The sequence below is a fragment of the Xiphophorus hellerii genome, chromosome 10 (genome assembly GCF_003331165.1).
Source record: "Xiphophorus hellerii strain 12219 chromosome 10, Xiphophorus_hellerii-4.1, whole genome shotgun sequence".
NCBI classification, from domain to species: domain Eukaryota; kingdom Metazoa; phylum Chordata; class Actinopteri; order Cyprinodontiformes; family Poeciliidae; genus Xiphophorus; species Xiphophorus hellerii.
The window spans coordinates 1,346,306-1,368,111 of NC_045681.1; the positions used below are offsets into that span (position 1 = coordinate 1,346,306).

Consider the following 21,806-nt stretch of genomic DNA (forward strand, 5'->3'; position numbering starts at 1 on the left):
GCTTCAATATTTAACTTTAATAAGTGAATCCAAGTTTTGGGAGAAACAAAACTGAGAACACTTTAAAATTATAAACCAACTTTTTTTTTCCAGTTGAGTCTTGTCTCATTCTTTTGTCTCAGCTCCAACCCTCTCCTTTGTCCGGGTTGGACCGGAATCGTGACCCAGTTTTGCATATTAACAAATATTGTTTTAAATAAAGAAATCAGAATTTGAATAAGTGAGTCACTAACTCAGATTCAGAGAATCGAAAGCAGGGATTTATTTAAGCCACGATAAATTTGAAATTTGTGTGCATCCTCCCTTGATTTGCATCGCGGGAATAATAACGATGCTAAAACACAAGAAAAACCCGACTTCCAACTCAAACTCAGCTTGAGAGTTTGAGTTGGATTTTCAGTAAATATGGTGACTGCGACACGGCTTGATGTCAATATTTAATTTGGATAAATAGAATTAGGTTGTAGGAGTAACAAAGGGACTAAATTTAAAAATTTACAAAATTTCTGAGGGTAAACTGATGTTCTGTCTAGAAGGATTTAAAAAAAACTAAACAGGTTGCACTGTACAGGATGCCAAAAGTGCCACAATCGCACAAATTAATAAAAGCATTTCAGATTAATCTCCACTTTTCTGATGTATTTTGTAGCAAATTATCAACTTTTCAAATTAGTATCCAAGCTTTTTGTCTAGAAAGTTTCTGAGATTAATCTAAAAATTTCTCCTTTTTTTTGGCGGAGGTTTCTTCTTTTTGTCCATCTACAAAGCCTCTAATTCAGTCATGGAATTCAGACTAATTTTTGAAAATCAAAGAAATTTCTCAGATCAAATTCTGTATACAAGGATTTGCAAATACCCAAACAAATTCCACTCTATGGAATGCCAGAGGTGCCACAATCCAAGAAACGAATAAAAAAAAGAAATTCAGAGTTTTGTAGAAAATTTCTGACATCAGTCTCAAAATTTAAGGTTTTTTTTCTAATAAGTTTCCAACTTATCACAGCTTTTTATGTTGAAATTCAGCCTTTAAATTTTTTTTTTCAGTTAAATTATTGTTTTAATTTTATCTTTGTGTTACACTTAAAAAAAACAAAAAAAAAAACTTTATGGAGTATCTTTGGGCAACAAGAGCCTATAAATTATCAAAAATCTACTTCAGTATGATTTTAACTGTCTAAACTTTTTAACTGTCAGTTTTTTTTATTTATTTATTTTTTTAACCCCTCCAGGGGGTCTTTTTGTGGGCTCTAGAGTCCCTTTTCATGAAGTAGGCTGACAGGAAAGGGGGAAGGAGAGGGGGGAAGACATGCGGTAAACGTCGCCGGGTCCGGGAATCGAACCCGCGACAGCCGCGTCGAGGACTTGAGGCCTCCAAATGTGGGCCGTGCCAACCCCTACGCCACCACGGCACGCCCAAACTGTCAGTTTTACAAAGATTTTCACACCAAAGCAGAGATAATGGGTCGGTACTTTATTTACATGCTGCAGAAACGTGAGATGTCGTCTCCGCCGGACGCAGTTCAGTGTCGTGGCGAAGGTTGTTAAACAGAAGACAAGACACATGGCCTTCATTTGAATGCCTAAATCCCTACATGCTTTAATCACTGGACTACCAAGCATTAAGTGGAAAATTCATCATTCAACATCTACTGACCTAGCGCACAAATAATCAGAGAGAGAATGAACAGAATCATTAAATTATCAGAATATGATTAAGTCACTGAGCAAATAGAAAATGTATGATATAGTAAGAAAAAAGCTGTAAAATATTATAGTTTACAATAATTATTCACATTCAAAGGCTTTACATCTCAATACATACACAACATGGCCCCTGAACATGACTTCAATCCAAATATGATTCATATATTAGAATTTAAATAACACAGAATGAACTATAGGCTAAAACAATAGCCATCAATAACCTTATACAAGAATAAAAATACAAAAACTGTATCCTAATATCATTGCATTACTCGCTTCAGATTTAATAATACATCATCTGTACATCACAGTTCTTATCAGTTACAAGCCAGGTAGAGCATTTCATACACGATGTAACCGACCGCCATCGACTTGATTCAGAATAGATTCGGGGTTTTTTTTAGATCAAGAAAGAAAAAAAAAACACTCTTCTGGCGTTCCCTCGATTTTACAGACAGATACAGCAATTTTATTGGTTTATTTGGATCAGATGGATTTCCTTAAACTGACATCCAACCACTCACTGCACACACTCAGCTGAAGGAAGAGCGGCCTCCGCAAACGGTCAAAAATAAAAGCCTTATGATAACACTTACTGCTAAAAAATTAAAAACAAGAACAAATTAAATCATTCGCTTTAATTTCTATTGGGCCAAAAACAAGAGTCAAATAAAAACAAATCAAAGATAATAATAATAATAATAAAAAGAAGGGCAGAAAGCCCGTTGAGGCAGCCATCTTGTCCGTTGACAACAGCTTTTTCTGATTGCTTGTGAGAGTGATAGTAGGTGAATGTGTCTCTGTTCAGCATGGGGAGGTCAGCACAAGATTTTGTTTCCAGTAAAGATGAGCCGTTCTATTTCAACTAAAATTTAAATTAAAAACTGGAATTTATGCCACGAACACCAGTAAAATGTTACAAAAAGTTCAAGTTTCAAAACATCCAATTTTTTTAAGGGTTGCTAATGCTGTCAAAAATATGGTCAGCATATCAAATGTTATGTTCAGCAAAGATGAGCCGTTCTATTCCAACAAAAAATAAAATATAAGCAGAAATTTTCACCATGAAAACCAGTAAAATGGGACACAAATTAAAGGTTGACAATGCAGTCAAAATAACCCCACTTGGTTTTTTTTATTTTTTATTAATCTAAGTGTCTGTGGTCGGCACGAGAATTTATTTTCAGTAAAGATGAGTCATTCTATTTCATCAGAAACCCCCCGAGGAATTTAGAGGAACTAACTCAACAAAATCCAGCAAAATTCAAAACATCCAATTATTGTAACGGTTGCCAATGCTGTCAAAAATATAAATATATATTTTAAATTTAATCTACATTTCTGGTGCCCAAACTGTAGGAAAAAGCTGCTTATGCACTGAATATGTATGAGGTCAGCACATAAGATTTTATTTTCAGTAAAGATGAAAAATTGTCATCGATTAAAAACAAAAAAATAAATTTAGAATTCACACCTTGAATGCAAGTTAAATGGTACAAAAACTAATCTAAAACATCCCATTTTTGTAAGGGTTGCCAATACCATTAATTTTTTTACTTAAGCTACATCTCCAGTGCGCAAACTGTGGGGAAAAACCTGTCCATGCATTGAATATCTATGTGTTCAGCAAACGAGATTTTATTTTCAGTATGACAAAACCAAGATGAGCCGTTCTATTCCATCAAAAAAACAAAAACACAGGAACTTAGGGGAACTAACAGAACGAAAGCAAGTAAAATGGTACAAAAACTAATTCAAAACATCCAATTTTGTATGGGTTGCCAATGCTGTCAAAAATACCCTTAAAAAAAAGAAACAGGACTTTACTTGAATTCATGCTATGAAAACCACTAAAAATGGTAAAAAAACAAATTATAGGTTGCCAATGCTGTCAAAAATACCCATTTTCTTTTTGACTTAAATTACATCTCCAGTGCCCAAAAGAAAGAAGTCATAGGAACAAAACTGGCCATGCAGAAAAGAGAAGCAAGTGATGAAGAAGTAGAAGCTAGTGGCATGTTTACCCGCCCCGACAGAAAAAACCCAAAAACAACCTTAGTAACAGCTATGAAGGCTCACTCAGACCCACGTCTCACTGCAGACCAGCACTCTCCGCTTTAATTGGACTGCAAGTACCAAGAGACTGAAAAACAACTCCAACACCATGGGAATAAACGGAGGAAATAAAAAATAAAGAGGACCTGTGGAATTAAGTGAGACTGAATCAGTTTACAGTATCCGTCACAGCTAGAGAGGAAATGCACTGAAAGTCGGGCTTTTACGACAACTCGCACATATAACGTATGATTAGGATATGGTTTTAATTAAAGATATCTTGACAGGCTCTGGTTCATAAAAGCTAGATTCTGTGTTATCGTTGAAGCAGGAAACCAGTCCGTGCGTTCAGGATAGTCCTAGCAGTACCCAAACTCGCTCCATCCCCCCCAACCCCAAACTCACCCCCACCTGAAGCAGAATGTACAAAATGGTGGAAGTCTCATCATCCATACATGGAAAAAATGCAACAGAAGCCTCACAGAGAGCACAAAGAACAAGCAAAGCAACCCTGAATCCAAAGTTGTATTTTCCCCCCATGGATCTACTCAGGAAAACAAACGAGGTCTAGATGCCAGCGTCTCTAAGAGTTTGTTTACGTTGCGGTGATGAAGGGCGCTAAAGAGGGCGTTATTCTGCTCAGTGATTGGCCTCAGATTGTGCTCCTATAGGCCTGGGTTTTGGTGCCTCTGGTAGATCTTTCTCCACACTTCCTGGATCTTCTTGCACCACCGGTCGGCGTTTCCGCTGGGGTCCATCAGGTAGTACGTCCGGTTCGGCTGCAGCGACAAGAAAAAAAAACGGCAACGATTTTAAAGATTCGTTAGAGAGAAAAAAAAACAGAGCGTCTTCAGTCAGAAGCTTCTCCAAATTCGCTGGAATACAGACTGCTACAGGAGATTCTTTTTCTATCAACACCATTTACAATAACTCACTGAAAATTTTTAATTAATATAAGTTGCAATAACATTAAATCTGAAGGAGCAGTGGGCCAGGATCCCAGAAGGAACAGAAATAAATGGTGGTTACCGTGTGAACGAAGAAGGTTTTGAAGTTTTTGGCCTCGGGGCGCAGCTCGGAGGACCAGGGGATCTCCCCCTTCAGGACCCGGTTGACGGGATCCACGTAGTACAGGTGTGGCCCTTCGGTCAGCAGCAGCTGCCTCCGGCGGGCGAACAGGCCCTGCAGGGAGCCCAAACATTTCAGCAACAAAACTTCCTCACTGCCACCAACCAGCAGCCACTTCCCTACCACCATGTCAACGTTTCACATCAGTCAATATCGGTAATTATTGGTCAATTTTTTGTTTACAAGCCTTAATTACAGCCAAACTGGAGGTGTAACATTTCCTGTTTATCCAGCTTTCCCTCCATGTTTTTTTATTTTTAAGCAGTTGAGAGCCAAAATGGGGAAACTTTAAACTGCTGCCAGTTACCAGCAGGTTGTTGCTAGGCAACCAATGTTTGGGGAAACTTTAAACTGCTTCTTATGGCAGGTCGTTGCTAGGCAACCAGAAAGGATGAGTTGATTCCACCAACCTGGAATATTCTATCAGATGTGTTACTATATGTATTGATATTGATTACATGTTTATTGCAATATACACAATTATCGATTTATTGTCCAGCTCTGGTTTTAATCAGAAGGTTTTGATGCTTTCAGCTTCCAATCGTCCATCTACAAAAACTCTGAACCTGAATTAATGAGATGTAACATTAACATTTCCACTGGGATCAATAAAGTGTTTTCAAATTGAATTTGAATTGGAGGAGGAAACGAGCTCCAGTGGAAAATAAAGACGCACCAATCCAAATTTACAAAATTACAGGTTTTTTTCTAGCAAGTTTTAGACTTTTTTTCTAGAAAATGTATAAGACAGTATCAAAATTTTGGCAAAAATATTTGTAGTTTGAAAAGTGGCAAAATAAAAAAAAATTGAGATTAATCTCAGAAATTTTGTAGACAAAAATAAATAAATCTTTTGTCTAGAAATTTCAGAATTTTTACTAGCAAATTTTCTCCTTTTCAAAGTTTCAGGCGTTACTATTTATTTTACAATATATGTAGAATTCCTGAATGAACTGAACCGTTGACAGAATATTTGCTGTAGTTTGTTTTTACGTAGTCAAACTGTTGTTTCAGTTTAAACATTTTAAATTAGAGGTTTTACTGCTTATTGCGCTGACTGAACAGATTAAAGTTGTTTTTAGATGTTTGACTCAACATGTGGAGCAGTTTGTGTATTTCAGTGTGCTGTACTGCTGCAGAGTTATTAAATAAATGTGCAATTCAGTTAATTTATGTCAGACATTTGCTGAATCTGCAGTGGGATTCACACACACCTTGCGTTTATCCACTGGTCCCATCTTCAGGATCAGATTATTCTCCACAAACTGATGCCTGCAGAATCCAAAAAAGATGGAAAATCTCTCAGCTCACAGAGACGGTAACTAATCAACTGAGCTGTTTCCTTTCAAAATAAAAGCCTCTAACACAGTGAACTTACCAAGGGTTCCCATTGGTCTGTTTGTCCAGCAATAATTTCTTTTCTTCCTCAGTGAACAGCAGGTCCAGCTCAAACGAGTTGTTGTCCAGGTCGTGGATGTACTGCTCGATGTTGCTGCTGGATCGCTGCGGCGGCGCCGAATCGTGCGGCGACAGGGAATGCGACGAGCTTGACGGCGCCACCTGCATGTTGCTGAACTGGCTCAGGAGGTCGTCGTACTGAAATTCACACAGTTAAAGAAAAAAAATCTAACTTCAGCAGCTGGTGAGTTATCCAAAGGCTTCAGTATGTTTTCTAACAGGGCTGCTAGAGCAGGGGTTCTCAAAGTGGGGGTCAGGACCCCAAAGGTGCCCGCAAGACACCAAATGGACAGTCGAAAGATGAGTTTCAGATTCATCATAATGTGAGGACATATTGAGGACCAAAACAGGAAAAAAAAAAATCAATAACTGTCGTAAAGAAAATGTGAATGTAATAAACGTCCCATTAAATAAACCTTTTAAAAAATCAACCTAAACAATAATTTTTTATTTTTTGAAAAAAATAAGTTCTTTTAAAAAAGCACAAGATTTTGTCACTATATTTACAAATAGAATGCAATAACATGTACTTTATACAGGGTTTCTGCTGGTTTCACCAACTCAAATTTAAGATTTCTAAAGACAATCATGAATGAAATTTCAGATCTGCATCACAACAGAAATTTTAAAAAACGTCATACTTTGCGATGCTCTCCACAATCTTAACCCCCACAGAGCCAAACGTTTTGAACAGAATGTGTCATAAAAGACGAACGTCGTCCAGGAAACAGCAGAGAAATTTAAACTTACTCCAAAAAAGCTAGCTAGCTAGTTAGCAAGGGTATATGAGCAGCTAGTTAGCGGTAGCCTCAAGCCAAAGGAAGCAGTTAAAATGTCAGTGTGACTCAAACTGAACTGAAGAAAATAAATTTAACTACATATAACATATGAGATTAAATAGTCGTGCCAGGAAGAAATTTAAGAGCTGACTTAACATATTTAAAGCCAACTTACAATTTCTTAAATGAATTTAAAACCTTTTAAAGTTGCAGTATGTAACTTAATTTTTTTTTTTAACTTAGACTTTCACCATATCCTGACAATATTAGACAAGATAATCCGTGAAAAAAAAAAGATCGCTCTCCTCCACCCCCTCCCTGGGCTTCACTGCTCTCTTAAGAAATGCACCAAAAACAACCAATCAGAGCCAGGAGGAGGGGCTTAGAGTTGACAATCAACCTAGCATGTTAAACTACTAAACATGCTAGGCGCAGAGAAACAACTTACCGTTATAGAAAAACTGTTCATCTGTCTTTATTGGTGGCTATGCTAACTAGCCTAGCACCCATGAAAGGCTTTGCTTACAGGAAGAAGTTGTAGTAGGTGCTAAGACCTGCCTCCTGGCTCTGATTGGTTGTTTCTAGTTAGCACTGGGAGGAGGTAGAGAAGCTACTTTTTTTTTTCACAGATTATCTCAAACTTTAACAACATTGTGACTGTTTGAACAAAAATGTAAACAAAACGCTTTTTGGGCAACTCACATTCCCGTAGCAGTCCTCATCGTCTTCAGACATCGCTGGCAGGTAAGGTGTGAGCTTTGGGGGCGTCTGCAAGTGTAAGTCACTCCAGGAAATGGTGTCGAAGAAGGGATGCTGCCTCAGCGGGTCGTACCCTCCCATCTCTTCACATCCGAGCCGCTTGGATGGGTCCAGTGACTGAAGGGAGGCCACAGAGAATACTAAATAAACCATCCTACAAACACGAATCCTGCAACCATGGATTTGAATTTCACTCAAAGTTGCTGCTCGGATTGACGACTCACCAGAAGTTGCTCAACTAGATCCTTGGCTTTGGGGAAGAATTTTTCTGGGAACTCGTACTCCAGCTTTATTATTTTCTGGAATATTAGGTACTCGTTTCTGTGACAGAGAAGTAAAAACAAAAACAAAAAAAAGTTTCCTTTCTTAGCTCTTGTTTTACCACTACTACACTTATATAATAAAAATACATAATCTTTCAAATCAGATAAATTTGTCTATTTTTTTAAGTGCGACACATTCGTAGCAGAGACCCTACACTGTAAAAACACAAAATCTCACCAAGTGTTTTTATTCCAGTTTCTAGTGCAAATATCTTTGTACGCATTAAATAAGACAAAACTAATTCAAAAGTAACTTTTCAGCAAGTTAGAGGAGCTAATTTTAAATCAATAATTGCAAATATTAATAAAAAATTACAAGTTCCACCGGCAGATTATTTTACTTACACATTTTTCCCATATTATAAGTTAAATAATCTGCCAGTTGAACTAATAGTTTTTATTAATATTAAAGAATTATTGACTAAAAACAAGCTCCTACTTTTAAATTCGTTTCCTTATTTCAAGTGTACGAAGATATTTTGAACTAAAAACTAGACCAAAAGTGCTTGGTATAACTGTGTTTTTGCAGTGTAAATTCCCTGTAAGTCAGGGGTCTCAAACTCCAGTCCTGGGGGCCCGCTGCCCTGAAACGTTTAGATGAGCCTCTGCTGCAGCACCTGAACAGAATAATTAGGTCATTAAGGCTCTGGAGAACTGAGCTACACAAGGAGGAGGTAATGAAGCCGTTTCATTCCAGTGTTTTGTACCTGTGGCTCATCTAAAACCCGCAGGACAGCGACTGGAGGCCTGGAGTTTGACACCTGTGCTCTAAGTCAACTGGTATGTTCACCAAACGGTTGTAGTCCAACTGGAAACCAATCTGGATCAACTGGTTTGTGTATCAAGAGTAACTGGTCATATCAATCCACTTTTCAGACAAAATAAAAAAATGTATTGGTATCGGCAAGCGATGCATCCTTTCCAACAGCAGGTTGCATTTTATAAAGTAACAAAATGAATATCTAAAATAAAAATTAAACATCCAAAGCGTTCTTACCCAGCTCTGAATGGTGGTAAACCAGCTACCAGCTGATAGATAATACACCCCAAAGCCCACAGATCAGAGCTGCACATAAAACAGAAAAACAACAAAAAAATATATTTAAGTAAGAAAGTCTTAAAATCTGAAAAGAATCAAATTATATTTTTGAAAAGCACCTCTTGCAGGCTGATTTTTCTGTTAGCAGCTCTGGAGACACGTACTGCGCTGTCCCAACAAAGGAGTTTGCTCTTGCTGCAAAAAAACAAATACATTTTTATGAACAACAGAGCGTGCATAGCCTGTCTCTAGACATCCTGAACCTTATTTTTTTCCTTTTTAAATCAGTTTTAGTTTCCTGAAAGCTTTCTCCCCAGCAACAGTCCTAGCCAATGTGTGACTAAAGCGAGGTGAACTTCTCCAAAAACGCTTCGTAATCACATTTAGAGAAAGGTTGGAAGTGGCAGCATACGTCGTGTTTAGGTGTCTTATCACATTTTTCCTCAGATGTAAAATTTCTGGTGTATTTCTTAATACATAGTTGGCACACAAACAGGATTCTCCTCACTAATAGACCCAAACTTTAAAATAACAGAGTTCCTCAGGGGTGTTGAACCTAGTGTCCAGATCAGTGATATTTCATATGAAAAACCTAATCGAAAGGATCAAACTGGATTATTTTAATACTGTCTGTAACTTGCATGGAGGCTAAGGTGGGATACTCACCGTTTCCAAACCTCCAGTCCAGACAGAAACTTAACTGGCTGCTCAATAACTCCTGGCTGGCTCGCCACATTTAGAGGTAGCCAGGCGCTATCGAGTAGCCTTCACTCTTTTAGTATTATATTATTGATCTTTTGCAACTGCTGCAACATTCTTCAAGAAGTGGCTCACTCCGCCACGATGTCTCGTCAAAACATCCTATTTGTTTCTGTGAACCTCGTCAGAAAACATCTAGTTGCTTAACGTCGTTTTTATTTAGTAGATTTCAGAGTAAAACTGGTCGGAAGTTTCTCCACAAACAGGGAGTTTGTAATTTTATGGTAAACCTGATGAGGAGAGGAGACTTAGATGAATAGCATTATGGAGAAGGTACCCAGCTAATCATTAGAAACCATGGGGGAAAAAAATATGCTCCATTATGTAGCCTAGCATGAACAAAACTCATTAGTTTTGTTCATGCTAGACTTTTGTACATCTAGACTTTTGTACGCGTTTAAGTCTGCTGCGGTGTCATGGAAAACGCAGTTTCTCACACAGTGAGATAAATCATGGTGTGTGAATTCAGGCAGATTTCACGTAAGGAGATGGTCTAAGTCAGTTCCTAAGCTACCTAATACCGCTAATTATGAACTAGGTGCTACTTCCAGACAGAATAACTCGGCTTGAACAAGAAGCTATGGCTTTATTAGCAAAAACAACTTGGGAACAACCAGAGTCGCTCCGTTCAATACTCTGTCGTGTGGTTAAGTTACGTCGATGCAAAGGGATAAGAGAGACAGAAGCTGAGTTTCCATTAACCACAGAACTGCACAAATTGAAATTACAAGAATAAATACAGCAATTCTGAAAGAACGTTTGATAGGAAGTTTCTGCGTTTGGATGAGTTGATTTTTCAGCGATATCGAAATGGATGCATGTCGCAAAAATGCAATGAAAACATTTTCACAAACGCGTCACATGATCAACATTCGGGTGTTACTACTGGCAAAAACAACGAAGACAACGACAGGAAGTGGTAGGAGGATGATGGTTTGTTTTTGGTGTTTTTGTGCACATTTGTAAATGAAACTCCCAGCACTGACGCTGTCACTAGCAGATCTGTTCACCTCTTTCACTGGAACAGGGAGGAGGAGTTAAGCTGGTATGGGGAGTTGGGGCTGCTGCTATCTGACTCATCTGGTGTTAAATGCGATGAAAGGTATCGGAACAAATTACACATTAATATCCTGCTGAACATTTTCCTTCACTTATTAAATGCTGGTCTGTAACTAAGCTTGAATTGTGACATGAAAAGTATCTCCTAAAGCCATTCAGAGGAAAGTTAGAGCAATAAATAAAATAAATGGATAAGGACATGGATGCTAGCGCTTTGTTTTGCATATTTTAGACCAGGTGTGGCCAACCAGTCGATCGCAGGAAAGTTTAAAGCTGATCTCAGCTGCAACGTCATCAGGAGAAAAACTGATGTTTCTCTTGTTTGTCGCACAAATCAAAACATTCACTGAGACCAACTCTCTGACAGGTCACTGGCTACCAGGTGTTATTGGCTAATCAGCCACCTGACTACTTAATAATCACAAAATAACAGCAAGCCTGAAAACATGATATCATAATGAACTGAATGTTTAATGTAATCTCTGCTCTGTCGGCTTGAGGGGCTCTCAGTCGGTTGCCACGGCAACGGGAGTGCTGCGATGTAGTGACCCGCTCCGCCACGATGGACGTCAAAACAACCAGCGCGCTCCTTTAAAGCCCGTCAAAAACCAGACATCTGGTAGAATAATGTCGATCTAGTTAGTTGATTTCACCTGAAAAATGGCCAGAGGATGCTTTGTACGTAAATCATGTGGTGTGACTTAGTAACGCACCACATAGTAACGCGTTACTGACATCGGGCCACTTTTTTCAGTAAAGAGTAATCTAACGCGTTGCTATTTCAAATCCAGTATTCAGACTACAGTTACTTATCGAAATCACTTTGCGTTACTATTTTCTTCTGTAATTTTATTTTATTTCCTCTACGCATCTTTGGGAGTGACCCCCGTTTCTACACGACAGTGTCAACAGCGACAGAAATGTAAACAATGGAGGAAGATACGCATTTTGTTGCTGAAAAGGAACTATTTTGAGATTCGGTCACCAATTCCATTTATTACAAGCGGCTTTGGGCTTGTTTTGTTCTTTCTAAAGTTGCTTGCAAATTTAGTGAGTCGCAGGACGCGCTTTTTGGGCTTGGAAATAAGCAGACATAAACCTCAGAATCTGTCTGACATCCAGTTAGTTTCAGTCCATCATTTCCCAGATGATCCGTCCCGCTGTGTCTTAGTTAATGTCAAGTCAATATATTACCTGTGAACGACGTCGAGCTTTACGTTGCGCTCCAGAAAACTGCAAACATCGAGACTAATATGAACAGCGCAATAGATGTGAAAACAGCCATGAATGAACGAGTCCGTAAAGTTGTGCAACTAAATGCAATTATAATCAGTAATATTTAGAAAACTGTCACAAATCTGTGCAGCGGGACATCTGAGTTGTGGAGCAGCAGGAGGAGCTCTGTGCGCTGCGCTGACAGCAGCGAGGGGGAGGGGCATAAAATCCTATTTATAGTTTTCCAGACAACACTGGAACACACAAAAACATGCACAAATTACTAAAGTTTTTTTTGTACTGTTGTAACCATTAAACAATCTCCCTTTCAGGTTAACCTTATAAGTGGATATATAATATATTGTTGATGTTACAATTAGAAAATAACTTGCAATTAAGTATTGGCAAAGATCAATGTAATTTTCACAAGTGGCGGAGCGTTGTTGGTTAGCATCTGCTGAAAGTAACTAAAAAAGTTAATTTTAATGCAACTTGGTTACTTTCCAAATCAAGTAATCTGACTAAAGTTACTTTTTTAAAGTAACTATGCCATCACTGTTGATCAACACGCATCAGAAGGCAGGAGGTACGGGTCGGTTTCTAAACAGCACTGATGCTGTCACTGGCAGATCTGCTCACCTCTTTCACTGGAGCAGGGAGGAGGAGTTACGCTGTATGGGGAGTTGGGGCTGCTGCTATCTGACTCATCTGGTGTTAAATGCGATGAAAGGTATAGGAACAAATTACATATTAATATCCTGATATTAATATTCCTTCACTGACTATATCCTAGTCTGTAATTAAGCTTGAAGGGGAAAAAAACTGTTCTGACTGAAAAACACCGATATATGGTATTGATGGGATTCCTATAATAACATCAAAAACAACTAAGTTAATAAAACCATCGACTGTTGCCAGTTAGCTTAAGCAAATAATCAGATTTTACAGTCATATATCTTTCTCTTACATGTAAATTTACAGTCCATGTTAACGTAACATTTCTGGTAACGAACTGGACTTTTATTCTGAAAATCCAAATGGGTTACTTCCGGTGCCGAATCAGTGCCAAAAATTTAACTTGAAAAACAAACGACTTGTACAGCATTACGGTGCAGCAGTAACGGTCTCTGTGCTGAACCCGAAACCAGCAGTAAACATACAAGAACGCAACAAGACGAGACGCATTTAACCCAATAGCAGGAGCATGTTAGCCAGGTGGCTAATCTGCAGGCGTGCGCCCAGAACGGCATTAAGCTCAGAAATATCATCCACAACAACACACATATATTAAACACAGTCATGATAACACATGACTAACACTAAAACCATCATACTCGTTATTTACACACATGATTTAAGCAAAGAAAAGCAGTTAGCCGCTCAAACTCACATTGCAAGCTAAGCTAGGTTGGTTTAATCAACTCACTCTGGTTGCCTGGCAACAACCTCCTGGGTAACTCAAACTGCAATTTAACGTTTTGAGATTTTAAACTGCAGTTTTACGGCTTTCTCAAAAAAACACAATGTGAAGAAAAAATTAAATAAAACAGGAAAAGTCACAATACCAGTTTGGCAGTTTTTCGGATATTTAAAACAAAAAAAAACCAACAACCGTTAAAAACTGATTTTGAAGCCTTTTCTATGACGCTAGCCAAGCCATCAGGTTGATAATCACACTCTACTCCACCCAAAACAAATCAGCATCGTTTTCATCTTTTGCTTTTTCCTTTTCTGAAAACCTGATTTTATTATCTTTCAAGGCAGCATGGTTATTATTACTGTCATTCTTCTTTTAAATGCACTAATGCAAGAAACTACTTCATGCAGATACAACATGTAGATGTTTGGTCATTGAATGGTAACATTTAATTTTTTACTGTCAAAAACAAGTCAAAACAAAGATAACATTGTTTTGATTATTGTTAAAAACAATAAAATGAATGTCCAGGAGACAAAATCCAAAACCAGTCAGGAATCAGTTTATTGTGAGAATGGATTACTGGAGCCAAGAGGGAATATTTACTGTAACACAGATTATGACCATGAAACAGCAGAGATGGAGCTGAATTGATCTGTTTGGCTTCATGTTATAAAAACTAATTTTTCTTTTTCTTTGCCTGCTAATTCAAAGATTTTCACATGAAGAGAAGTTCTACATTTACTGGATGGTAAGCTGTCCCAGTAATTATTGCAATTAACTATTATATTGTTGTTTGAGACCATTTTCCAATAATATAATGATAATAGCATAAAAATTTAGGCTTTCCCTCTAAAAGTCCAATAAATGTAGAAGTGGAAGACTTTTCAAATATCCAAAATGAAACAACAACCAAAAGAAATGAATAAAACAGAAATAAATAAATGAAAACACACAACCAAACCCAGAAATAAAATGGATTATGATGTTCCTGTAATTGCTCATTTGACAGGCGTAACTGAGAAAAGTTTGGCCTTTATTTTGAAAGGTTTGTGTTTAGCATCTAGCTATGTTTTATTTCCATTTAGCTTGTCAGAGTTTAAACTGGGTCTTGTTGATTTTTAAAATATTTAAACACACCTTTTGATGGATATGCAGTATGAATATGTTGGTTAATGTATAAAATGTGTTTTGATTCATTTTGCAGGATGTGGGAGTTGAAACAAACTCAGCAGTTTGGTTTTACCTTGTTTACTGTCAGACGATAACTGTTTCGCTGTTCCAAAATCTGTTATCTGGATGTGCATCTCCTCGTTCAAAAGAATATTTTCTGGTTTCAAATCTCTGAAATAAAAAAATATTAATTAAAAAAAATGTACAGACTCAAATACCAGCAGAGAGCACAGGAGCAGATCCTTACCTGTGAATTATCCCCTTTTTGTGTAAATATTCTAGAGCACAAACTATTTCGGCCGAGTAGAACCGTGTACAGGTCTCATCAAACGAACCAATTTTGCGAATGTATTTTAGCAGTTCCCCGTTCTTAGCGTAGCTAAGACCAAAATCTATAAAAACGTCTGTTAAGGAAAACTTTAAAACAATGTCATCTGAGCAGGTGAAGCAAAACAGCTGAAAATCCAGAGAAATCAGATGCTAATGGAATAAAAAACAACTTTCTGATCAACAAAACTAAGAGCCACCATGTCGTACCAATAACAACTCTCTTCAGTACGGATGTATTTACTGAGAAAGATGACTTGTTTAAAATGTACTAACTTTAAGTTTGTAAATTTTCTCAAAGTTTAAATGGTGGCGCTCTTATTGGTATGCTACCAAGTCGTACCAATAACAACCACCTTCAGTACGGATGTTCTTACTGAAGAAAGAGGACTTAAAGTTAGTACATTTTAAGAAATTGGTTCCGATTTCCAAATCTGCAGCTAATGATTATTTTAATATCAGATTATTATTAGTCGGATAAAAAAAAGGGCACATTTTGCAGATTTATCATTTAAACCCTTAAGCTTAATTTGTACATGTGAAATGCATAAAAAATGCAAATAAATAATTGAACTTTTAAAAAAATAATAAAATAAACATTTTATTGTCTAAAATGCTGAAATGTTTAATCATTTGTAGCAAAGGATGCATCTGCAACTAAAAAAAAAAACTAACTTATAACATCAAAATGTCAAAATCTCAGTCCTTTCTTCTCGACTCAACTGCAATACGGCTAATCTGGGGATTATTTTTTAGATTAAACTACGCTACTTTCTAGCCAGAGCATATTTACAAACTTTAATTTTGAATGCAAAGTGTACATATTCTTTGTGCAGTTTTGGCTTACTTGAAATATTGTCCAGGAAATGATTAATCAATTACTAAATTCAGGGTCAGTGAGATGTTTAAGAAGGAAGTTGGATAAAGAACAAAGAGTGCTTTAAAAATGACTTCAGCAGATAACAGGAAGGCTGAATGTTGCCGTTTTATTCTTCTAGGAACCCCAGAGTTCGGTTACCAAGGGAGCAAATACACAATAACTAAAACTAACCACACTCACTGTTACTATAAGCTCCAGAACCAGTCATTTTATAATTATAAAAAGTCAGTTTTACAGTGACTCATTTCTCAGACAGTGTGACATCACCTCTGTTCCCAACATAAATAATTATTAACTGACCGTTGCAGAAAAACAAGAGAAGAATATCCAGAATGCTTTTAAAGCAGCATCAGAATGAGCGAGGTGCGTCTCTGAAAACGATCCGGCAGCCAATGAAAGGATACACAACTTCTCATCGTCTTGAAATGTGAAGTAGAGCTTTACAAAGAACGGGTGTTCAAGATTTGACATCAAATCTCGTTCTCTTTTCACGTACTGGACTTTGTTCTCCTTCATAATGTGGCGCTTCTCTAAAATCTTAACTGATGGAAAGACAAAAAGTAGCAATATTTAAGACATTATCCATTTTTATTAGAAGATTAACATTCAGTTAATGGTTGTGTTATTACTAACTTGCATATTCTTTCGCTGTGGCCAACTCTCTTGCAAGAACAACCTGAGGAACAAAGACAGGAAAAACATTAAAAAACATCAAAGTTGCAGTTTGTAACTTTTATAAACTATATATGTATATTTTAAGTATTTGTTGAAAATGTCACAGTTTGGTACGAGACTCCTCTGCCTTCTCCCAATGCTGACTGCAAACAACCAATCAGAGCCAGGAGGCGGGTCTTAGTGATATCAATCAACCTCATGTACTCCTAAAAACAGTGAAACTGTTTATCCACTGTCATGCTAACCAGCCTTAGCATTCATGACATTCTCTGCTATACTGTGCTGCGGCACAGCAAAAAATGCTAACATTTGGTTAATAATTGGCTATAGCCGTTAGCATTCTAGCAACCAGTAGGCCTGTCAAATTTTGCTGGACGATAAATTCTACCAGAAACTATTGCGATCAATTATAATATTGCTATGCTGTCGCTGAATCATAGCAAATTATTAACCGAAGGCTAGCATTCTATGCTAGCTGAGGAACAGCAGATAATTTTGTTAATGTTAAAGACAGCTAGCATGGCAGTTGACTGCGGATAAACGGTTTTCCGCCGTTTCCATTAGCATATTTAGTACATGAGGTTGATTGATAACGCTAAGCCCCGCCTCCTGGCTCTGATTGGTTGTTTTTGATGCATTTGTTCAGACAGCAATAGTAGCTCAGACAGGAGGAGGAGATTGATCTTTTCACAGATTATTTGTTTCATAACAAACTGTAACATCATGACAGTTTTAACAAATATATAAAAACATATTTTCAACAAGTCACACTCTGCAGCTTTAACAGCTGCACCAACCAAAGTAAAGAGTTAAAAAAAACTTTTTTGCATTCACCTCATATGAACTGAGGATGACTCATTAATCAAAAGAATGCTAGCATGTAGCAACATCTACCCTAAAAACAGAAGCAGGAATTCAGCCGCCGTACCGTTGAGAAGGAGCCCTCTCCCAGAATCTTGCCAAACTTGAAGTCCTCGGGCTTCTTCTTGCGTGGTTGCAGTGTCTGGGCGGCCGGCTGCACGTGGCCGTCGGCGCTCTGGGAGCCACTGGGCGCTCCTACGGCGCAGGGCTGCGGGGATGAGCCCTCCATGTTGGGGCAGTGACTGCTGCTTGTGCTCGGGATGGCGAGTGGCGAACAGGAGTCAGGGTGGTTTCTGGCCATTGATGGATGTGAGCAGGAACAGATGGCAACGTTGGGCTGAATGGGCACAACATCATACTGGAACAACAGAAAACATCCAATCAGCTGGACGTCTGCATCTTCTACTGTAAAACTTCTTGGGTTTCATCATTTATTCACTTCAAAACAAAAGCCTGTCATCATGACAATTTTCCTGAAAGAAACTGTCTCAGAATTTATTGCGATAAGTGATAATATTGAGTTTTGAGACAATTTTCCAGTAATATAACAGTAATTAATAACGGCATAATAATGCAAGAACACATTCTCAGAGATCAATAAACTTTAAATGTTAATGAACATTTAACACTGGAAGACATTTCAATATCAAAAATAAAATAAAACAATTATGAAGTTTCTGTAAACAAAGTTGTCCTTAACAAAAAGGTTTAATTGAGACCAAAACACCAGACTTAAACCTTTTATCATTCAGTTTACGGTAGAAAAAGACAAATAATAAATCATGCAAATGTAAATTATTGAGCCAATTTTAATTTATTATGCAATTAATGTATTCTTTGCAACATAACTAGTAATCTGTTTTTCAATGTAAAAACTTAATTTAAAAAACTTTCACAGTTCTGCATACATCTTATCAAAATGTGTACCAAGTTTGGTTAAAAAAAAAAAGTTTGGATGAAACATTTCTTAACGTGTCTCAAGAAATCAAACCTTATTTTGATTATTTAAAATGTCTTCCAGTTCTGCACAAAATCAGTCTACTGGAGGGTGAATTTATCAATAAATTACTTCAAAATGACAATATTTTCATTTATCCCAATAATTACTGGAACAATTTATTGTTCAGTAAAATTTGCCAGGTTTCCTCTCAATCTAAAGTTTTCCTGATTTCTTGAAGTCAAAGTAAATATAAAGTAAATAAAAATTGAATTTCAATAAAAGCTTCTGAAGATTGATTCATTTCAATAATCTGACTTCAGATTAATAAGTTAACAAACCAGATATCAGCTCTGACCAATGATTAACAACTAAGAAAGTATTTTTTTCTTCTTTACATAAACGCATCAAAGTTAGGCATTCCAACATAAATGGTTGTATGGATAAATGCAGATATTTATGTAATGTTTTCATTTTCTATTGTACCCTAAACTACTCAATAGCTGAACCTACTGCTCATTTTTTATGTTTCAGACCTACAGAAGTGTGATCCAGACTCAATCTGGTAACATTTTAGGAACTTGATGGTTTTTACATGCAACCAAAATACATAAAATTCAACACTGAAAGGCATTAAAGTTTTAAACTAAAACTTACAAACTGGAATACCTCAATTTATGAAGTTGGGCTTCAAATACAATATAGTTATTAATCAAACAGGAGTTTAAAATCAATGACATTCAGAAACCCATGAATAGGAGAACTGAGTCAGCTCAGTATTTAAAAAAATATTGCATTGAAAAAAAAAAAAAGAACTGTTCACATTCTGGGTATAATATTACAAACTAAGACGTCACCCTGGTATATTAGGGACAAAGTCTGGTGTTGATAAACAAATGACTACCAAGGAGCTGCTTCCTGGCTTGGTGGTCCCACCCGACGTCAAGGTCTCTCTTCATAGAACAGCAGCAGCTTACAACACACCAAGATTTTATATTTTAACTAAAACAATGAAACAAAAAGTGAAACCCACCAACTGACATGAACCCAACAGTCACCTATAGCGCTTTCTATCCTCTACATTTGCTGTTTATTTCAGCGGCAGTTATTCGGAACATGCGAACCAAATGCAACTATTAGTGTTTTTTTTAGCTTTTAGCTCGGTTAGCTTCTCTTCATTTAAAAGCAAGGTGTGGCCTTTAGCTGCCCATTCCGGACTTGACTCTATTATTGCCAACTGTCCGTGAAATAACCTACAGACTCTGTTACTGAGTCAGTCAACATAATAGCTGGCATACAGCCGTGAACCAACATTTTCCTAACCATGTGTACTTTGGTAACGACTAGCCTGTGCGAACTTTCCATGATAACCAAGCCCTGTTAGCAGGCTAGCATTAGCATTTGCTTATCTTATCAAATAAAGCCGATGTTCTTTGGAAAACAGCAGTAGTTCTATAGAAAAGCGCCCCTTACGTGTCATAAAAATGACTCTGCGTGCACGTGAAGCAGTAAATAATAGTAGAGGATAGTTTTCCTAATGTATACGAACATAAACAATTCAAACTGACATGTCTAACTTTATCCAACTTGTGATTCTAGCTGCATTTAAAGGCTATTCCCATCACGGTGTTACTTTGAACGACTGGGGCGCTTTTTTTCGGCAAAGCACCGGTCATCACTGACAGCAAGTTACAAACTTGATGCTAACAGTTAACTAGCTTAGCAACCAACTTGAAACCCATCTGCTGTGTTCAGATACTGATTCTCAACGCGCTTTATGTTACTTATGTAGCTTGTTCTGTTGAACCTTTAAAACTGTAAATCAAAAACCATGAAATTGACACAAAAATAGTCCCTTTTAGAGAAAGGTTGAACGTACTTAAGCTAACTTTAGCTTGCTAGCAAGTGGAGTATCGGTCGAAAGCGCGAACCAACGCTAACACTAGCCGTCCATTCCCGAACAGGGGGGAATAGTCCCATACAGTTTCAAAACACACTATTATACATTCTTGAGTTATTATCTGCTTCAGAGGTAGTTAAAAAGCAGGTCGTCATGGACTAATCCAAAAGCCGGAAAGCCTATGATAGCTTAAACCCTGCGATGCTAACGATGCTAGTGAGTCACAGCAATGTTTTATAGGCGAAGGCCGCAGATAACTACTTCTTCTGATCCAGCTTCTACACGCCACAATCCCCGCACCGGCTTCGAAGACCCACTCTCGGGAAGTTTCAACACTTACCATCTGACTTGTAGCTCTTGCCATGTGAGTTTTCCGTGAGTATTTATTTGGAATAAAATAATTAGAGAAGCTCCAGTAATGGCTGCCTCCGTGCCTTCATTTTCGAGGTGTGACGTCGTTCCACAACAATGTTACCGCAGGACAGCAGAGGAGAGTCCTGCCGTGTCAGTGTCCGCCCCCACCGCCACGAACAACCCGCTGAACTTCACAGCGCAAGGCTCGATCATATTCACACACAACATGTGGCCTGCAAACTGCTTGGACCACACACTGGAACTGGGTTTTATTTATTCTGCTATCAGTATGCAACAACCTAGTCATGATTTGAAGACTTTAAGTGATGTAGTTCCTGAGTTGGACCAGTTCTAGTGTGATCCAAACACATATTAAAAATGCAATTTATTTAAAATTCACAAATCAAATAATTGTTTTTTAATATTTTACTATTAAAATATTAGAAAAATCAAGCCAAGTTTTTAAAGAGTGTAAGTGTTGTGGACCAGTTCTAGATGCATTAAAAGCTTTAAAAAGTATGATGTACTATACTTTATTAAACTTTTACAAATCAAATAAAGGCTAAACAAACCAAAAGGCTATTAGTGTACAACAATCTAGTCCAGATTTGAAGAGTCTAAATAATGTAGTTCCTAAGTTGGACCACTCCTAGTGTGATCCAGATGCATAAAAAACTTTAAAATTGCCCTTTATTTAACTCTTACAAATCAAATAAAACTTAAATCAAAAAATTGGTTTTAAATATTCTATTATTATGCAGATGACATTCAGCTTTTTTACCCCAAAGAATCTGGAATAGTTAGCTTTATACACACACAAGAAAGTTGATTTTAGTTGATACAACTTGCTATAAATTGTTTGTGTTTTTAATAAGTCAAGGAATTTTGGTGAATTTATGTATTCACTGCTGCTATTAACAGAACTGGGTGGATTGATTAACATGGTGGATTTGATGGTTTTTTTCTTAATAATTCACTTTTACAGTCTCATGTAGTTTACGTCT

General features: G+C 37.3%; 1 protein-coding gene across 1 annotated transcript; it reads right to left on the reverse strand.

Annotated features, from left to right (window-relative positions):
- Positions 1–1,456: 1,456 nt before the first annotated feature.
- pdpk1b (3-phosphoinositide dependent protein kinase 1b) lies at positions 1,457–20,926 on the reverse strand. The gene is made up of 14 exons (XM_032574181.1): positions 20,789–20,926; positions 17,679–17,969; positions 16,709–16,751; positions 16,480–16,617; positions 15,116–15,260; positions 14,942–15,039; positions 9,365–9,440; positions 9,204–9,272; positions 8,108–8,204; positions 7,827–8,000; positions 6,266–6,483; positions 6,102–6,159; positions 4,789–4,941; positions 1,457–4,538 (listed from the first exon to the last, which is right to left on the reverse strand). Exons 1-14 carry the CDS (start codon positions 20,810–20,812, stop codon positions 4,425–4,427), a joined length of 1,698 nt encoding a protein of 565 aa, XP_032430072.1. The 5' UTR covers positions 20,813–20,926; the 3' UTR covers positions 1,457–4,424.
- Between the last annotated feature and the right edge of the window lie 880 nt (positions 20,927–21,806).